At 45.6% G+C, this 18,084-nt stretch overlaps 2 protein-coding genes across 2 annotated transcripts; both read right to left on the reverse strand.

Moving 5' to 3' along the window:
• Positions 1-975: 975 nt before the first annotated feature.
• Positions 976-3,141, reverse strand: LOC140375606 (proteasome subunit alpha type-5-like). The gene is made up of 3 exons (XM_072461887.1): positions 2,936-3,141; positions 1,144-1,230; positions 976-1,056 (listed from the first exon to the last, which is right to left on the reverse strand). The coding sequence occupies exons 1-3, from the start codon at positions 3,029-3,031 to the stop codon at positions 979-981; spliced, it is 261 nt and encodes an 86-aa protein (XP_072317988.1). The 5' UTR covers positions 3,032-3,141; the 3' UTR covers positions 976-978.
• Positions 3,142-11,744: 8,603 nt separating this feature from the next.
• On the reverse strand, positions 11,745-15,947 carry LOC140375600 (proteasome subunit alpha type-5). The gene is made up of 10 exons (XM_072461877.1): positions 15,865-15,947; positions 15,548-15,597; positions 15,269-15,335; positions 15,074-15,200; positions 14,572-14,639; positions 14,338-14,445; positions 14,182-14,240; positions 13,288-13,390; positions 11,913-11,999; positions 11,745-11,825 (listed from the first exon to the last, which is right to left on the reverse strand). The coding sequence occupies exons 2-10, from the start codon at positions 15,574-15,576 to the stop codon at positions 11,748-11,750; spliced, it is 726 nt and encodes a 241-aa protein (XP_072317978.1). The 5' UTR covers positions 15,577-15,597; positions 15,865-15,947; the 3' UTR covers positions 11,745-11,747.
• Between the last annotated feature and the right edge of the window lie 2,137 nt (positions 15,948-18,084).

Genomic DNA, 18,084 nt, shown 5'->3' on the forward strand with positions numbered 1-18,084 from the left:
GTGAGGTAGTGTGTGAGTGAGGTAGTGTGTGTGAGGTAGTGTGTGTGAGGTAGTGTGTGTGAGGGGTAGTGTGTGAGTGAGGTAGTGTGTGTGAGGTAGTGTGTGTCACAGATGCTTGTGTAGCTGCACATCTCAAACATGAAACACTTGAGTCCGTTTGAATTGATCAAACTAAAGACGGACTCAGCTCCGTTTAATTGTAAAAGGAACAGGGAGAAAATAGACTGTCATTCAATCCAAACTGCCTGGTCAGCCAAGTGCCCTCCGGAGCACTTGCTGTCCGCCCTTCGGAGCCTGGAGCACTTGGTGGTTTAGGATTTGAAAACAGATTTTGTGCATGATGTTTTCCTTCATATTCGATCAACCGTACTCGAGTAGTAGTTTTCCCAAATGCTTTTACTTGTTTAATTTCACTACTTTGTACTTCCACTTGAGTCACATTTACTTTCACCACCTCTGGAGCAAAGCTCCATGTTTGCAGTGCTATTTTTATTGGCCAAATAGTTATTTTTACTATTATTACTTATCAAGTTAGTCAACAAGGTCATCAGCAATGCACCAGTTTGATCAAAGATGACTTTATGACTTTAAATAGAATCTGAACAGACGATAAGTCCTGTGTTAGAAACAAGTGGAAAAACAGACTTAGTTATTATTTTAAAATGGTCAAATGTATTTTAAAATAAGAATTAACTTGGAGAACAATAAAATAACACAGAACAAGACCTTTTATCTTTTGGAAAACAGTTTTAATATTTGTACTGATTCATAACAAAAAATACCCGCCCTCCCCTCTCTTTTTCCCTTCACCCAGATCCACGCCCCGCCCAGAGCCCCGCCCAGAGCCACGCCCAGAGACCAGAGCTGTGGACAAACTGCTGCTGCTGTGGTCAAATGTACAGTGTTTGGTGGAAAAGTGGTTCTGTTTGGTGCTGGACTGGACCTGTCGACATACAAAAAGGTGGAGCTGGAGGAGATCTAGATGTCCTTGATCACATCTTCCAGCTCCTCCTTGGAGAACATGTGAAACGTCTTCCCCGGTTCCACCGTCGCCAACTGAAGAACAAAAGAGGAAAAGTACAGAATGACATATAAAAAGAGGCGTGGTTGTTTTAAGAGGATAGAATCAAGTATTAAACGTACCTCGATATTTGTGGCGTTGAGTTTCTCCTCCATCACCTGCTTCAGGATAGTGAGAGAAGACTTGATGGCATCTTTTAATGTCATGGACTGGAAAAAGAGACAAATTAGCAAACGATACAATAAAGAGTTCATGCCAACAATTCTAGTCACATTTGGAACATGACACTGTGTGTGAGGTTGTGTGTGTGTGTGTGTGTGAGGGGTAGTGTGTGTGTGTGTGTGTGGTAGTGTGTGTGTGTGTGTGTGTGTGTGGTAGTGTGTGTGTGTGTGTGTGAGGGGTAGTGTGTGTGTGTGTGTGAGGGGTAGTGTGTGTGTGTGTGTGGTAGTGTGTGTGTGTGGGGTAGTGTGTGTGTGTGTGAGGGGTAGTGTGTGTGTGTGTGTGAGGGGTAGTGTGTGTGTGTGTGTGTGTGTGTGTGAGGGGTAGTGTGTGTGTGTGTGTGAGGGGTAGTGTGTGTGTGTGTGAGGGGTAGTGTGTGTGTGTGTGAGGGGTAGTGTGTGTGTGTGTGTGTGTGTGTGAGGGGTAGTGTGTGTGTGTGTGTGTGAGGGGTAGTGTGTGTGTGTGTGTGTGTGTGTGGGGTAGTGTGTGTGTGTGTGTGTGTGTGTGTGGGGTAGTGTGTGTGTGTGTGTGTGTGTGTGTGTGTGAGGGGTTGTGTGTGTGTGGGGTAGTGTGTGTGTGTGTGTGTGTGTGTGAGGGGTTGTGTGTGTGTGTGAGGGGTTGTGTGTGTGTGTGTGTGTGTGTGTGTGTGTGTGTGTGGGGTAGTGTGTGTGTGTGGGGTAGTGTGTGTGTGTGTGAGGGGTAGTGTGTGTGTGTGGGGTAGTGTGTGTGTGTGTGTGTGTGTGTGTGTGTGAGGGGTAGTGTGTGTGTGTGTGTGTGTGTGTGTGTGTGTGAGGGGTAGTGTGTGTGTGTGAGGGGTAGTGTGTGTGTGTGAGGGGTAGTGTGGTGTGTGTAAGGTTAGTGTGTGTCACAGATGCTTGTGTAGCTGCACATCTCAAACACGAAACACTTGAGTCCGTTTGAATTGATCAAACTAAAGACGGACTCAGCTCATGTGTCTTCAGTTAAAGCCTCCTCAGAGCTCAGAGTAGAACATGAAGCATGTGTCTTCAGTTAAAGCCTCCTCAGAGCTCAGAGTAGAACATGAAGCATGTGTCTTCAGTTAAAGCCTCCTCAGAGCTCAGAGTAGAACATGAAGCATGTGTCTTCAGTTAAAGCCTCCTCAGAGCTCAGAGTAGAACATGAAGCATGTGTCTTCAGTTAAAGCCTCCTCAGAGCTCAGAGTAGAACATGAAGCATGTGTCTTCAGTTAAAGCCTCCTCAGAGCTCAGAGTAGAACATGAAGCATGTGTCTTCAGTTAAAGCCTCCTCAGAGCTCAGAGTAGAACATGAAGCATGTGTCTTCAGTTAAAGCCTCCTCAGAGCTCAGAGTAGAACATGAAGCATGTGTCTTCAGTTAAAGCCTCCTCAAAGCTCAGAGTAGAACATGAAGCATGTGTCTTCAGTTAAAGCCTCCTCAGAGCTCAGAGTAGAACATGAAGCATGTGTCTTCAGTTAAAGCCTCCTCAGAGCTCAGAGTAGAACATGAAGCATGTGTCTTCAGTTAAAGCCTCCTCAGAGCTCAGAGTAGAACATGAAGCATGTGTCTTCAGTTAAAGCCTCCTCAGAGCTCAGAGTAGAACATGAAGCATGTGTCTTCAGTTAAAGCTTCCTCAGAGCTCAGAGTAGAACATGAAGCATGTGTCTTCAGTTAAAGCCTCCTCAGAGCTCAGAGTAGAACATGAAGCATGTGTTTACCTTGTGATAAACTTCTTGTAGTGAGCTCTGAGCTCCTTCAGATGCTGAACCGATCGCTCGAGCGTCGCACTGAACAAATGTCCCTGAAGGGTCCATGTGGTACCTAAGGACACAGACCAGGGCTTTAGAGGGTGGATACAGTCAATGCCACTTATTAAATCACACTTGGTTATAGGCCTTATAGTTTCACTCTTGTAGTGTTGTATCATTTTGACACATTTATGTAGCTTAACTCTATCAAGAGTTATTCAACTTAAGGCCTTAGATATTTTATTACTTGGTTTACGGATCCGCCGCACTTAGATTGATTTCTACAATATAAATACAATAAATTATCATTTTTTAAATAAAGTACCGCCGACAACGCAAAATAGTTTTAAAAATGAAATTTAAAAAGTGGTATTAAGTCAAGAGATAAGAGCGTGTGAAGCAATTTTTCGTCGAAATCCTGCGTGAGTCATTTATTTTGGAAAGCATTGTTATGAGCAGCGCTGCCGAGGGCGCAGTCACGGGAGCGCGCACGCCAGTTTCACCTTCTGCTTCGCGCAGCGCCAAATCCTTTACATCACAAATACACATTTTAAACCCGTTTAGCACATTTTCTCCAGCGTGTTCAGTACTAACAGTTTTTGTTATTAAGTCTGACAGCAGCAGGAAGGAAAGACCTACGGAACCTTTCCTTCGCACATCGAGGGTGGATCAGTCTCTCACTGAAGCTGCTCTCCAGAGCGGAGAGAGTGTCCTGCAGGGGACAGAGTGTCCTGCAGGGGGTGAGACTCATGGTCCAGCATAGATGTGAATCTAGCCAGGACCCTCCTGTCCCCCACCTCCTGCACCGAGTCCAGAGCACAGCCCAGGACGGAGCTGGACTTCTTGATGACTCTGTCCAGCCTCTTCCTCTCCCTCTCTGTGATGCTGCTGCTCCAGCAGGCCACACCGTACAGGAGCTGATGCCACCACAGAGTCGTAGAAGGTCTCCAGGAGTGGCCCTGTCACTCCAAAAGACCCGACTCTCCTCAGGAGGTAGAGCCGACTCTGGCTCTTCCTGTACAGTGCGTCTGTGTTATGAGTCCAGTCCAGTTTGTGGTTCAGATGAACACCCAGGTACTTGTATGAGTCACTCTCTGAATGTCCCGTCCCTGGATGTTCACTGGTGAGGGGGCAATGGGGTGGCGTCTGCGGAAATCCACCACCATCTCCTTGGTCTTCCCCGCGTTGATGAGGAGGTGGTTCCGCTGACACCAGTCCACAAAGTCCTGCTCCAGTCCTCTGTACTCCGCGTCATCGTCGTCCGTGATGAGTCCGATGATGGCAGAGTCGTCAGAGAACTTCTGCAGGACACAGCTGTCCGTGTCGTGTCTGAAGTCTGCAGTGTAAAGGGTGAAGAGAAAGGGCGCGAGGACAGTGCCCTGGGGCGCCCCCACACTGCAGGTCCGAGTGTCAGACACACAGTTCCGGGCTCTCACAAACTGGGGTCGGTCTGTGAGGTAGTCCAGGATCCACTCTGCCAGGTCGTACTCCACACCAGCCGTCTCCAGCTTGTCCCTCAGGAGCTGATGGTGTTGAAGGCGCTGGAAAGATCGAAGAACAGAATCCTCACAGAGCTGCCAGGCTTTTCCAGGTGAGCAGCAGGGAGATGACGGCGTCCTCCACTCCGATGCCAGACCGATATGCAAACTGCAGCGGGTCCATGGCTGAGCTCACGGTGGAGCGGAGGTGGTCCAGGACTAGCCGCTCCAGTGTCTTCATCAGGTGGGACGTGAGAGACACCGGCCTGAAGCTGTGGAGGTCTTTGGGGCGCGGTGTCTTAGGCACAGGTACCAGACAGGAGGTCTTCCAGACCTGTGGTACCACCCTCAGCTTCAGGCTCATGTTGAAGACATGCTCCATAACTCCACACAGTTCATCTGCGCAGGACTTAAGGAGCCTGGGGCTGATGCCATCAGGTCCTGCTGCCTTCCTCACATTAATCCTCTTCAGCTCACTCCTCACCTGTGCTGCTGTGACAGTCAGTGGTTGGCAGGGGGACCGTGTGCTGGGGGGATGGGTGAGTCCAGGCGAAGTGGGGAGCTGATGGTCCGGGGCAGATAAGCGAAGAGGAACAGATGCAGGACATTGTCCAGCTGTGGAAGAGGGAGCATGCAGCTGTGCAGGGGGAGGGGCGGGTGACCGATCAAACCTCAAGAAGTGAGCATTTAAATCATTCACCCACTGTAGATCCCCCTCTGTCTGGGCAGGGGGGATTTTGAAGCCCGAGATGGTTTTCAGGCTCCTCCACACTCCCTGAATGTTCTTTTGCTGCAGCTGCTCCTCCATCCTCCTCTTGTAGCCGGCCTCAGCCTGCCTGATCTTCCTCCTCAGCTCCTTCTGCACAGTCCTCAGCTCCTCCTTGTTCCCTGACCTGAAGGCTCTCTTCTTCTCCTTCAGCAGAGCCTTCAGTTCACGGTTAATCCATGGCTTGTTGTTTGGAAAACACTGCACCGTCCGGGAGGGAACAATGTTCTCAAAACAGAAGTTGATGTAGTCCGTGATGCTCTCTGTGATGTGTTGATGTCCTCCCCATGTGGGCCATAGAGCTCAGTCCAGACAGTGGTGCTGAAGCAATCCCTCAGAGCCTCCTCGCTCTCAGCAGACCACATCCTCACGGGACACCACAGGCTGCCTGCGCACGATGGGTTCATACACAGGCCTCAGATGTACAAGGTTGTGGTCCGAGCTGCTCAGGGGAGGGAGGGGGGAAGAAGAATAAGCCTCCTTGGTGTTGGCAAAAAACAAGTCCAATGTTCTATTGTCTCTGGTGGGGCAGGAGACATACTGGGTGTATGTTGGTAGAACAGAAGAGGGAGAAGCGTGGTTAAAGTCACCAGAGATGAGGAAGAGAGCCTGTGGATGCTGTGTTTGCAGCCTACAAGTGCAGGAGAGCAGTGCTTCACAAGCATCTTCAGCATTGGCAGACGGGGCCACATAGACTGCGATCAAAATCACATGTGAGAACTCCCGGGGCAGATAATATGGCCTCATGCCAATAGCCAATAGTTTAATATCCCTGTTACATAGCTGCTCCCTCAGTGTGCAGTGTTCGGGTTTGGACCAGCTCGTGTTCACATACACCGCCAGACCTCCACCTCTTTTCTTTCCGCATTCTCTCGTTCTGTCGCCCGCAGCAGATGAAAATTGTCCAAACCTACGATAGAGTCTGGCATTTCTGCTGTTAACCAGGTCTCTGTGAAAATCAAGACGCTGCTGTCCCTATAAATCCTCTGGGACCGCATGAGGCTCGCTATTTCCGTCATTTCATTTTGAAGGGACCTCACGTTACCCATGACTACGGTGGGAACCGACTTCCTGTTTGTCCCTCTCTTCTCTCTGAGTTTACGTCCAGCCCGTCTGCTTCGTTGCGTTTTCCTTAGGATGTCCGCCGGGATAACGTGACGATCTCCGGGTAAGACGACTGTTCTCCGCAGTTTCATGAGTTCCTCCTTTGTGTAAACGCGGTACGGCGCCGGCCGGGGGGCGGGGCCGGGGCCGGGGGGCGGGGCCGGAGCCGGGGGGCAGGGCCGGAGCCGGGGGCGGGGCCGGAGCCGGGGGCCGGGGGACTCAGAGCCAAGACACATCGCAACGACACGACGAAAACACTCAATCCAGCCGAATAAAGTCAAAACAAGTTAATTTAAAGCGATTCCAGTGCGTGTCCTGATCGTTCGTGAAGTTTCTCTTTCATATAAACGTGTATATAAACGTGTACCGACGACACGCCGTACTTTAGCGCGGCCGGAGGGCGCGGGGGGGCTGGTGGGCTCGCTCGGAGCTAGCTCACGTCACAACAACACAACGAACGCAACGAAAAACGCTCAAATCCAGCCGAAAAAAGTCAAAAACAGTTGAATTAAAAAACTATTCCAGCGCGTGTCCCTATCGTACAGTCAAATAGTTAAAATATACTAACTATATTTACAAAATATAGGAGATAAAGCACAATAAGTGTGAGAAAGAAGAGAGAGCGTTTACACCGGGCTGCCAGCTGTACCAGCGCCTTATGACGAGTATACACACGTGTAGTGTAGTATACAAGTATAGTATACTTAGTATACTATAGTACTATAGTAGTGTAGTATACTAAAGTACTATAGTAGTGTAGTGTAGTATACAAGTATAGTATACTTAGTATACTATAGTACTATAGTAGTGTAGTATACTATAGTACTATAGTAGTGTAGTGTAGTATACAAGTATAGTATACTTAGTATACTATAGTACTATAGTAGTGTAGTATACTATAGTACTATAGTAGTGTAGTGTAGTATACAAGTATAGTATACTTAGTATACTATAGTACTATAGTAGTGTAGTATACTATAGTACTATAGTAGTGTAGTGTAGTATACAAGTATAGTATACTTAGTATACTATAGTAATATACACGTACTATAGTATACTATACAAGTATAGTATACTATAGTACGTGTAGTGTAGTATACAAGTATACTACACTACACGTACACTACACGTACTCTACACTACACTACAGTACACGTAAACTACACGTACAAGTACACTACACGTACAAGTATACTACACTACACGTACACTACACTACACGTACAAGTACACTACACTACACAAATACTACACTACACGTACACTACACGTACTCTACACTACACTACAGTACACGTACACTACACATACAAGTACACTACACTACACGTACAAGTATACTACACTACACTACACGTACAAGTACACTACACTACACTACACGTACAAGTACACTACATTACACTACACGTACAAGTACACTACATTACACGTACAAGTACACTACACTACACTACACGTACAAGTACACTACACTACACTACACGTACAAGTACACTACACTACATTACACGTACACGTACAAGTACATTACATGTGCACATACACTACACGTACAAGTATACTACACTACACGTACACTACACGTACTCTACACTACACTACAGTACACGTACACTACACGTACAAGTACACTACACTACACGTACAAGTACACTACACTACACGTACACTACACGTACTCTACACTACACTACAGTACACGTACACTACACGTACAAGTACACTACACTACACGTACAAGTATACTACACTACACTACACGTACAAGTACACTACACTACACTACACGTACAAGTACACTACATGTGCACGTACACTACACGTACACTAGAGTAGAACCCCACAGTTTTCGTTCTGAGCGCGGCTTGTGGACAGTCGGAGCACGTAAAGCCCAGTTCCATCTGCGCTCGAGCCTCGGGACGTTTCAGTTCGGAGCGTGAGTTAAACGTGAGTTAAACGTCACTTACGGTGTGCGTGTTGTTTTGAAGAACCGGATCCGCTCCTTCCAAAGTCGTGCACGTCTCGTTTGCTCCGGTCACGCTCCGTCTCCGGTCCCACTTCTTCTTTTGACGACTTTCCGACGACTTTTCCGCCCCGAAACTTCCCGCAGTCTCATCCCCGCGGAGCCGCTGAAACTGCGCCGCGTGTGCGTCAAACTGAACCCGCAGCGCCGCGGACGTGAAGAGCAACGCACCGAGCGCCAACACGCAGGACACGGACCGCATGTTTACAAGACGCGCGCGGCTCTGGACTCGGCTCTGGACGCGCGGACAAGTCACGCAGGACAAACCTCCATCCGCGGGGGGGACAAGGGCCAGGATTGGTCAGGGCCAAAAGAAAGCGCGATGTGATTGGATCAAAGAAAGAGGCTTTGGCGGCCTCTAGCGGAAGAACTGCGCAGTTCAGTGAGTTTATTTTGTCCAGAACATGAGATTATGAGAGCGACAAAGCTCTTCATATTTACATCATATTTACATCATATTTACATGAATGTTTACTTTATTTGGACTTCAGGGCCGCTGCTAGCCACGTGGGGGCCCTAGTGCTTAGTGGTGCCCCCAACCCACTTTGACCGTACAGAATACAGGGGTTTGATGTCTGTAACACAACCTTAAGGTGTCTATTTCTGATGTTATTATTATCATTTGTTGTAAATATTGCAGACATCACAATCCTAAGTAGGATCTTGCGGTTTGAAACTAAAATAATTAAATGTTCTGTATTCTGGTGCATTTTAGATATAATATTTTTAGGAACTCATTACTCGTAATGTTTATTATGAGGGGCCCCCACAGTCCCTCAATTCTCTGCCGCTGCTCCAGCGTCACCCGGGGCCCTTCTCCTTAACATCAAGGCTCTAGAAAACTATTCACACTTTCTGTTGCATTTATGAAATCATGATGTAGTGTGTGTGTGGTAGTGTGTGTGAGGTAGTGTGTGAGGTAGTGTGTGTGAGGTAGTGTGTGTGAGGTAGTGTGTGAGGTAGTGTGTGTGAGGTAGTGTGTGTGAGGTAGTGTGTGTGTGAGGTAGTGTGTGTGAGGTAGTGTGTGAGGTAGTGTGTGTGAGGTAGTGTGTGTGAGGTAGTGTGTGTGTGAGGTAGTGTGTGAGGTAGTGTGTGAGGTAGTGTGTGTGAGGTAGTGTGTGTGAGGTAGTGTGTGTGTGAGGTAGTGTGTGAGGTAGTGTGTGAGGTAGTGTGTGTGTGAGGTAGTGTGTGTGAGGTAGTGTGTGTGAGGTAGTGTGTGAGGTAGTGTGTGAGGTAGTGTGTGTGAGGTAGTGTGTGTGTGAGGTAGTGTGTGAGGTAGTGTGTGAGGTAGTGTGTGAGTGAGGTAGTATGTGTGAGGTAGTGTGTGTGAGGTAGTGTGTGTGTGAGGTAGTGTGTGTGAGGTAGTGTGTGAGGTAGTGTGTGTGAGGTAGTGTGTGTGAGGTAGTGTGTGAGGTAGTGTGTGAGGTAGTGTGTGTGAGGTAGTGTGTGAGGTAGTGTGTGAGGGGTAGTGTGTGAGGTAGTGTGTGTGAGGTAGTGTGTGAGGTAGTGTGTGTGAGGTAGTGTGTGTGAGGTAGTGTGTGAGGTAGTGTGTGTGAGGTAGTGTGTGTGAGGTAGTGTGTGTGAGGTAGTGTGTGTGTGAGGTAGTATGTGTGAGGTAGTGTGTGTGAGGTAGTGTGAGTGAGGTAGTGTGTGAGGTAGTGTGTGTGAGGTAGTGTGTGAGGTAGTGTGTGAGGTAGTGTGTGTGAGGTAGTGTGTGAGGGGTAGTGTGTGAGTGAGGTAGTATGTGTGAGGTAGTGTGTGTGAGGTAGTGTGTGAGTGAGGTAGTGTGTGTGAGGTAGTGTGTGAGGTAGTGTGTGTGAGGTAGTGTGTGTGAGGTAGTGTGTGAGGTAGTGTGTGAGGTAGTGTGTGTGAGGTAGTGTGTGAGGTAGTGTGTGTGAGGTAGTGTGTGTGAGGTAGTGTGTGAGGGGTAGTGTGTGAGGGGTAGTGTTTGAGGTAGTGTGTGAGGTAGTGTGAGTGAGGTAGTGTGTGTGAGGTAGTGTGTGTGAGGTAGTGTGTGTGAGGTAGTGTGTGAGGTAGTGTGTGTGAGTGAGGTAGTGTGTGTGGGGTAGTGTGTGTGTGAGGTAGTGTGTGTGAGGTAGTGTGTGAGTGAGGTAGTGTGTGAGTGAGGTAGTGTGTGAGTGAGGTAGTGTGTGTGAGGTAGTGTGTGTGAGGTAGTGTGTGTGAGGAAGTGTGTGTGAGGTAGTGTGTGTGAGGTAGTGTGTGAGGTAGTGTGTGTGAGGTAGTGTGTGTGGGGTAGTGTGTGTGAGGTAGTGTGTGAGGTAGTGTGTGTGAGGTAGTGTGTGTGAGGTAGTGTGTGTGAGGTAGTGTGTGTGAGGTAGTGTGTGTGAGGTAGTGTGTGTGAGGTAGTGTGTGTGAGGGGTAGTGTGTGAGTGAGGTAGTGTGTGTGAGGTAGTGTGTGAGGTAGTGTGTGTGAGGTAGTGTGTGAGTGAGGTAGTGTGTGTGAGGTAGTGTGTGTGAGGTAGTGTGTGTGAGGGGTAGTGTGTGAGTGAGGTAGTGTGTGTGAGGTAGTGTGTGTCACAGATGCTTGTGTAGCTGCACATCTCAAACATGAAACACTTGAGTCCGTTTGAATTGATCAAACTAAAGACGGACTCAGCTCCGTTTAATTGTAAAAGGAACAGGGAGAAAATAGACTGTCATTCAATCCAAACTGCCTGGTCAGCCAAGTGCCCTCCGGAGCACTTGCTGTCCGCCCTTCGGAGCCTGGAGCACTTGGTGGTTTAGGATTTGAAAACAGATTTTGTGCATGATGTTTTCCTTCATATTCGATCAACCGTACTCGAGTAGTAGTTTTCCCAAATGCTTTTACTTGTTTAATTTCACTACTTTGTACTTCCACTTGAGTCACATTTACTTTCACCACCTCTGGAGCAAAGCTCCATGTTTGCAGTGCTATTTTTATTGGCCAAATAGTTATTTTTACTATTATTACTTATCAAGTTAGTCAACAAGGTCATCAGCAATGCACCAGTTTGATCAAAGATGACTTTATGACTTTAAATAGAATCTGAACAGACGATAAGTCCTGTGTTAGAAACAAGTGGAAAAACAGACTTAGTTATTATTTTAAAATGGTCAAATGTATTTTAAAATAAGAATTAACTTGGAGAACAATAAAATAACACAGAACAAGACCTTTTATCTTTTGGAAAACAGTTTTAATATTTGTACTGATTCATAACAAAAAATACCCGCCCTCCCCTCTCTTTTTCCCTTCACCCAGATCCACGCCCCGCCCAGAGCCCCGCCCAGAGCCACGCCCAGAGACCAGAGCTGTGGACAAACTGCTGCTGCTGTGGTCAAATGTACAGTGTTTGGTGGAAAAGTGGTTCTGTTTGGTGCTGGACTGGACCTGTCGACATACAAAAAGGTGGAGCTGGAGGAGATCTAGATGTCCTTGATCACATCTTCCAGCTCCTCCTTGGAGAACATGTGAAACGTCTTCCCCGGTTCCACCGTCGCCAACTGAAGAACAAAAGAGGAAAAGTACAGAATGACATATAAAAAGAGGCGTGGTTGTTTTAAGAGGATAGAATCAAGTATTAAACGTACCTCGATATTTGTGGCGTTGAGTTTCTCCTCCATCACCTGCTTCAGGATAGTGAGAGAAGACTTGATGGCATCTTTTAATGTCATGGACTGGAAAAAGAGACAAATTAGCAAACGATACAATAAAGAGTTCATGCCAACAATTCTAGTCACATTTGGAACATGACACTGTGTGTGAGGTTGTGTGTGTGTGTGTGTGTGAGGGGTAGTGTGTGTGTGTGTGGTAGTGTGTGTGTGTGTGTGTGTGTGTGGTAGTGTGTGTGTGTGTGTGTGTGTGAGGGGTAGTGTGTGTGTGTGTGTGAGGGGTAGTGTGTGTGTGTGTGTGGTAGTGTGTGTGTGTGGGGTAGTGTGTGTGTGTGTGAGGGGTAGTGTGTGTGTGTGTGAGGGGTAGTGTGTGTGTGTGTGAGGGGTAGTGTGTGTGTGTGTGTGTGTGTGTGAGGGGTAGTGTGTGTGTGTGTGTGTGAGGGGTAGTGTGTGTGTGTGTGTGTGTGTGTGGGGTAGTGTGTGTGTGTGTGTGTGTGTGTGTGGGGTAGTGTGTGTGTGTGTGTGTGTGTGTGTGTGTGAGGGGTTGTGTGTGTGTGGGGTAGTGTGTGTGTGTGTGTGTGTGTGTGAGGGGTTGTGTGTGTGTGTGAGGGGTTGTGTGTGTGTGTGTGTGTGTGTGTGTGTGTGTGTGTGTGGGGTAGTGTGTGTGTGTGTGGGGTAGTGTGTGTGTGTGTGAGGGGTAGTGTGTGTGTGTGGGGTAGTGTGTGTGTGTGTGTGTGTGTGTGTGTGTGAGGGGTAGTGTGTGTGTGTGTGTGTGTGTGTGTGTGTGTGTGTGAGGGGTAGTGTGTGTGTGTGAGGGGTAGTGTGTGTGTGTGAGGGGTAGTGTGGTGTGTGTAAGGTTAGTGTGTGTCACAGATGCTTGTGTAGCTGCACATCTCAAACACGAAACACTTGAGTCCGTTTGAATTGATCAAACTAAAGACGGACTCAGCTCATGTGTCTTCAGTTAAAGCCTCCTCAGAGCTCAGAGTAGAACATGAAGCATGTGTCTTCAGTTAAAGCCTCCTCAGAGCTCAGAGTAGAACATGAAGCATGTGTCTTCAGTTAAAGCCTCCTCAGAGCTCAGAGTAGAACATGAAGCATGTGTCTTCAGTTAAAGCCTCCTCAGAGCTCAGAGTAGAACATGAAGCATGTGTCTTCAGTTAAAGCCTCCTCAGAGCTCAGAGTAGAACATGAAGCATGTGTCTTCAGTTAAAGCCTCCTCAGAGCTCAGAGTAGAACATGAAGCATGTGTCTTCAGTTAAAGCCTCCTCAGAGCTCAGAGTAGAACATGAAGCATGTGTCTTCAGTTAAAGCTTCCTCAGAGCTCAGAGTAGAACATGAAGCATGTGTTTACCTTGTGATAAACTTCTTGTAGTGAGCTCTGAGCTCCTTCAGATGCTGAACCGATCGCTCGAGCGTCGCACTGAACAAATGTCCCTGAAGGGTCCATGTGGTACCTAAGGACACAGACCAGGGCTTTAGAGGGTGGATACAGTCAATGCCACTTATTAAATCACACTTGGTTATAGGCCTTATAGTTTCACTCTTGTAGTGTTGTATCATTTTGACACATTTATGTAGCTTAACTCTATCAAGAGTTATTCAACTTAAGGCCTTAGATATTTTATTACTTGGTTTACGGATCCGCCGCACTTAGATTGATTTCTACAATATAAATACAATAAATTATCATTTTTTAAATAAAGTACCGCCGACAACGCAAAATAGTTTTAAAAATGAAATTTAAAAAGTGGTATTAAGTCAAGAGATAAGAGCGTGTGAAGCAATTTTTCGTCGAAATCCTGCGTGAGTCATTTATTTTGGAAAGCATTGTTATGAGCAGCGCTGCCGAGGGCGCAGTCACGGGAGCGCGCACGCCAGTTTCACCTTCTGCTTCGCGCAGCGCCAAATCCTTTACATCACAAATACACATTTTAAACCCGTTTAGCACATTTTCTCCAGCGTGTTTTGCCATGGCAAAAGCTGCAAACTTAGAAGCCTCAATTCTACCAATGCAAAACACACTAACCCTACTGTTACTCTCACCTGCATGTTTCTATTCTCCTGCTGTTATTCAAGTTCACATTACAACACTGCATTTCCACATTGCAGGACACAAAGTCTCTTATCTTATAAAATGTTAAAAATTGTGGTCAGACACTAGAACGAGCTGATGTCCTCAAAGACAGGAAACAGTTATGTAATGATTTAAAGCCTTCAAAAATATTCAATATTCAGATGCACTTACAGCTGAGGTCCTTTCTCATCCACTCCTCCAAAAAGAAGTGCAACACCAAAAGGTCGACTCTGAGAAGAAAGACACATGACGTCAGTGCTATTCAACTCCCCAGAAATAAAGATTAAAACAACACAACATGGCGGTTTCATGCAGTAAATGTGTTACCATGGCACCAGGGTCTGCGTCCTCCTCTCCAAACTGCAGGGCCAGGTTGGACACGGCTTGAGTCACGCTCTCCACGGTCATGGTCTCGTTGTACGTGAACCAGTGATTCTGAACAAAGAGACGGAGAGTGGACAATAAGATGAAGCTTTTCTGAAATAACCATGAGGTTTGAGCGTCTGAAATAACCATGAGGTTTGAGCGTCTGAAATAACCATGAGGTTTGAGCGTCTGTACCTGTGTTTCCACTCGGGCTTTGTCAATGAGCGTCTTAGCATCAGCTATTAATCCACTCATCGCACAACCTGCAGAAACCACACATATGATTAGAAATGTTACAAGTTATGTGTATACAAAAAGATCAAGAGGATATTGGAAAATATTACAATAGGCTGCAGAGTACTACGATAGCAACAATAGTGCAATCTTTAAATATAATATTCAACAATAATTAATTAGATCAAAAATAAAATGGACATGAGTCATGACTTAATTTCCTACTCAACAGAACAGAACTTAGAGACAAATCCAAGACTATTTAAAGAAGAAAAATCACGGATAGAGCCTTTTTTTAAAGAAATATCTCAAAATGGTCTAAAATAGTCCATTTCTGTCAGATAGAGAGGTGACATTTAATCTGTTGCAATGGTAATCTATTCTTTTTTTGACAAATATTGCAATAGTGAGACTATACAATACAAAGCATTTGAAACAATAAAACAATAGACGTGTTACTCACCAATGTGAGTGTCGATCTCCACGATCTTCTCGATGCTGTTGGGCTCCATGAGCGGGGACGTGATCCTCTTCTCCACCGCCAAACACACGCCTTCTGACGTCTGGATCCCGATGGCCGTGGAGCCCAGCTACACAAGAGCAGTGTTCAGAGAGAGTAGCCCATGACCACACGAGGTGTTCATCATGTGGGACTGACCTTAATAGCCTCAATGGCATATTCAACCTGGAACAATCTTCCTTCTGGAGAAAATGTGTTCACGCCTCTGTAAAAACAACACATTCACATCTGAATATGTACAACTGAAAGTGAAACCAAAGTAACTCCAAAGTCACAAACTTTGCCCACAAATTGCCCGAGTATTTATACACAAGACTCACACAGAGACTAGTAAATATGCAAATATGTCTATGGATTGTTTCTTTCCTTTCTAGATGGTCGTAAATGACAAAGCAGTTTGCGGCTCGCTTGACTCACCTGTCATACTCCGATCTGGTCAGAAACATCTTTAATGTTCGGTGGAAAACCTGTAATATAAACATAGATGACACGTCGAGGTTACGCGTAAACACAGCAGTTTAGTCCAAACTTTGCCGTTTCACCGACAGCTTAGCTCATGTTAGCAGCGGTAGCATGTTAGCTCACTCTGACACAGCTTTTCACAAGATTAACTCAAAATAACGAATCAAACCCCGATCATTGGGTTTAAGGCTGACACATTTCTAGACAAATGTTTGTTACACTCTAAAGTACAGTAAACGTGCAGCGGAGAACATGAGATTTCACAAAATTACCTCCAAACCCTTGAATGAGTTCGCTTGTTTCGGGGGAAATGTCTGGGGTGTGACATATAAAAGTTCCGGTGGTGAACAACAGGAAAGAAAGGTTCCGCCTACAACTTAAGCCACAAACGACTAACTGTTTTATTGTGTTTTTATCTTTTAGAAAAAAAAAACGATCTGTTATAACTGAAGTTAAAAGCTTGCGTGGATCACGGTATTTCATTTAGTGATTACAATTTAAATTGAAGTTATAAGCAAAGAAGATGACGTATCCTCTTTAACCAAACCGAATTATGACAACAATTATGGTTTTAACCGCCAAAGAAATGTGTCTTTAGTGAACGTTCCTTTAATTCGATGAATGCGTTCATATATATTAATTTGATGAATTAATTCATATTGATAACAGACTCCGAGGTTGAGATCCCAGGATCGTGATGGAGGAGGAGTGCGCGTCTACATCAGAAAGGATTCTGGAACAGAACTGGAGACAATATGGATAGACCTGTTTATCCCTAAACCCATGTGACTAAACCCATGAGTGTGTTACAGTCTGTAACACACGCGTAAAAAGCTTTGGTTGAACCAAGTTCTTTATAGTAATAAAAACATGACGATTCCACTCTTTGACCTCTGAGGGGCGCTACAGAGCTGAGAAAAGACCTGTGAAAGCCACTTCAACATCAGCAGAACAATGACAAAGACAAATCCAAATGTTGTCTATGAAAAGAAGAAGTGATGATGGCCTATGATTATTTGCATCTTTTTGGATGAAAATCAACCACTAATAAAAGTCACGGATGAAACAACGGTGCAATCTTTAATTCCCTTTCCCAGTCACGTTATGACCATCTTTATGAAACTGAACCGTCTGGATGAAGAACAACAGCCTATAATAATAATAATAATAATAATAATAATAAAAGTAGTTTATTGCATTTACATTAGGTGTGTGTTTTGGGACACTCTATAATTAGGTGTTGTACTGTAAAGTGACCTGAATAATCCCGATGATCCATGTTCAGCCCAGACTCACTTTTCTCTCAAACTTGATGAGCCACATTTTCATAAGTGTCTGTAAATGTGAAGATCAAAGCTGTGGAAATGGCCGGTGGTCCGGGGCCGGTGGTCCGGGTGGTCCGGGGCCGGTGGTCCGGGTGATCCGGGGCCGGTGTCGGGTTGCAGCGGGTCCCGGGTGGTCCCGGGCGGGGAGAGCTCTGTCCCGGGCTGGGTTTGGGTCATGTTCCGCTGCAGACTTTGCCCTGCTCTCTTTGTGCCTCTTTTTTGTTTTGTCTGAAACTCCAGAGACTTTTAGACCAAAGACAAATGGGTGAACAAATTTGGGATTTTTAAAACTTTGTTATCGAGGATGATTTTGCAAACACTTCTTTTCATCCACAGTAAGTCGCTTTGCATTTGTGTTATTTTTTCATTCTGTAAAAAAAAGAAAGATTATTTGCCAGATTTATTTCAAGATACATGAAAAACGAGAATTTAAATCTCACATTGTGTCTGTCCAGGATTGAGCAGCAGCACAATCTTCCAGACACAGCGACATGTTCTATTTGTATAGATTTGATTAGTATTAAACTGCAACATGATCCTTTAAAGCGGAGTAAAAGAAGGCTATTCTCAATTTAATCTCATTAAATGAGCCAGACAGCCGGGCCTATATCATAATGTGTGCATTCAACTATTTAAATCAATCAATCAATCAATAAGTAAGTAAATAAATAAATGTGCTCTCCCTTTACAAATAAATAAAATACAAAAAATACAAATTATTTTTTTCATCAGCGTCTTTCTTCACACTCAAGACATGTAACAAAAGATGAAAAGACATTAACAAATACAACCAGGCAATAACTGTGTAAAACAATAACTGTGTAAAACAATAACTGTAAAACAATAACCGTGTAAAACAATAACAGTGAAATCAGAGACAAAAACAAATTGAACTTGACACTGACTCATCTGAGCACGTGACACGTTAGATCATGTTCTACAAGAACGTTCCTCCTCCAACAAACTAAAGATGAGAAGACACGACCATGAGGGTCTAAGGTGCTCATGTTCTCATGTTCTCATGTTCTCATGTGCTCATGTTCTCATGGTCTCATGTGCTCATGTTCTCATGTTCTCATGTTCTCATGTTCTCATGTGCTCATGTTCTCATGTGCTCATGTTCTCATGTGCTCATGTGCTCATGTCATGCGCTCATGCGCTCATGTG

This window comes from Eucyclogobius newberryi, unplaced genomic scaffold (genome assembly GCF_026437365.1).
Source record: "Eucyclogobius newberryi isolate DKJ021-1_F unplaced genomic scaffold, fEucNew1.0.hap1 SCAF_33, whole genome shotgun sequence".
Classification (NCBI taxonomy): domain Eukaryota; kingdom Metazoa; phylum Chordata; class Actinopteri; order Gobiiformes; family Gobiidae; genus Eucyclogobius; species Eucyclogobius newberryi.

What these genes read in the sequence shown, in the direction of transcription:
- LOC140375606 (XM_072461887.1), bottom strand. Translation starts at nt 3,031, where the DNA reads ATGGACCCTTCAGGGACATTTGTTCAGTGCGACGCTCGAGCGATCGGT. An exon ending in TACAAGAAGTTTATCACAAG is followed by an intron (nt 1,231 to 2,935) that starts GTAAACACATGC and finishes CTCTTTTTCCAG; the next exon opens with TCCATGACATTAAAAGATGC. An exon ending in TCAACGCCACAAATATCGAG is followed by an intron (nt 1,057 to 1,143) that starts GTACGTTTAATA and finishes TTTGTTCTTCAG; the next exon opens with TTGGCGACGGTGGAACCGGG.
- LOC140375600 (XM_072461877.1), bottom strand. Translation starts at nt 15,576, where the DNA reads ATGTTTCTGACCAGATCGGAGTATGACAG. An exon ending in AAGCCCGAGTGGAAACACAG is followed by an intron (nt 14,446 to 14,571) that starts GTACAGACGCTC and finishes CTCTTTGTTCAG; the next exon opens with AATCACTGGTTCACGTACAA. An exon ending in TACAAGAAGTTTATCACAAG is followed by an intron (nt 12,000 to 13,287) that starts GTAAACACATGC and finishes CTCTTTTTCCAG; the next exon opens with TCCATGACATTAAAAGATGC.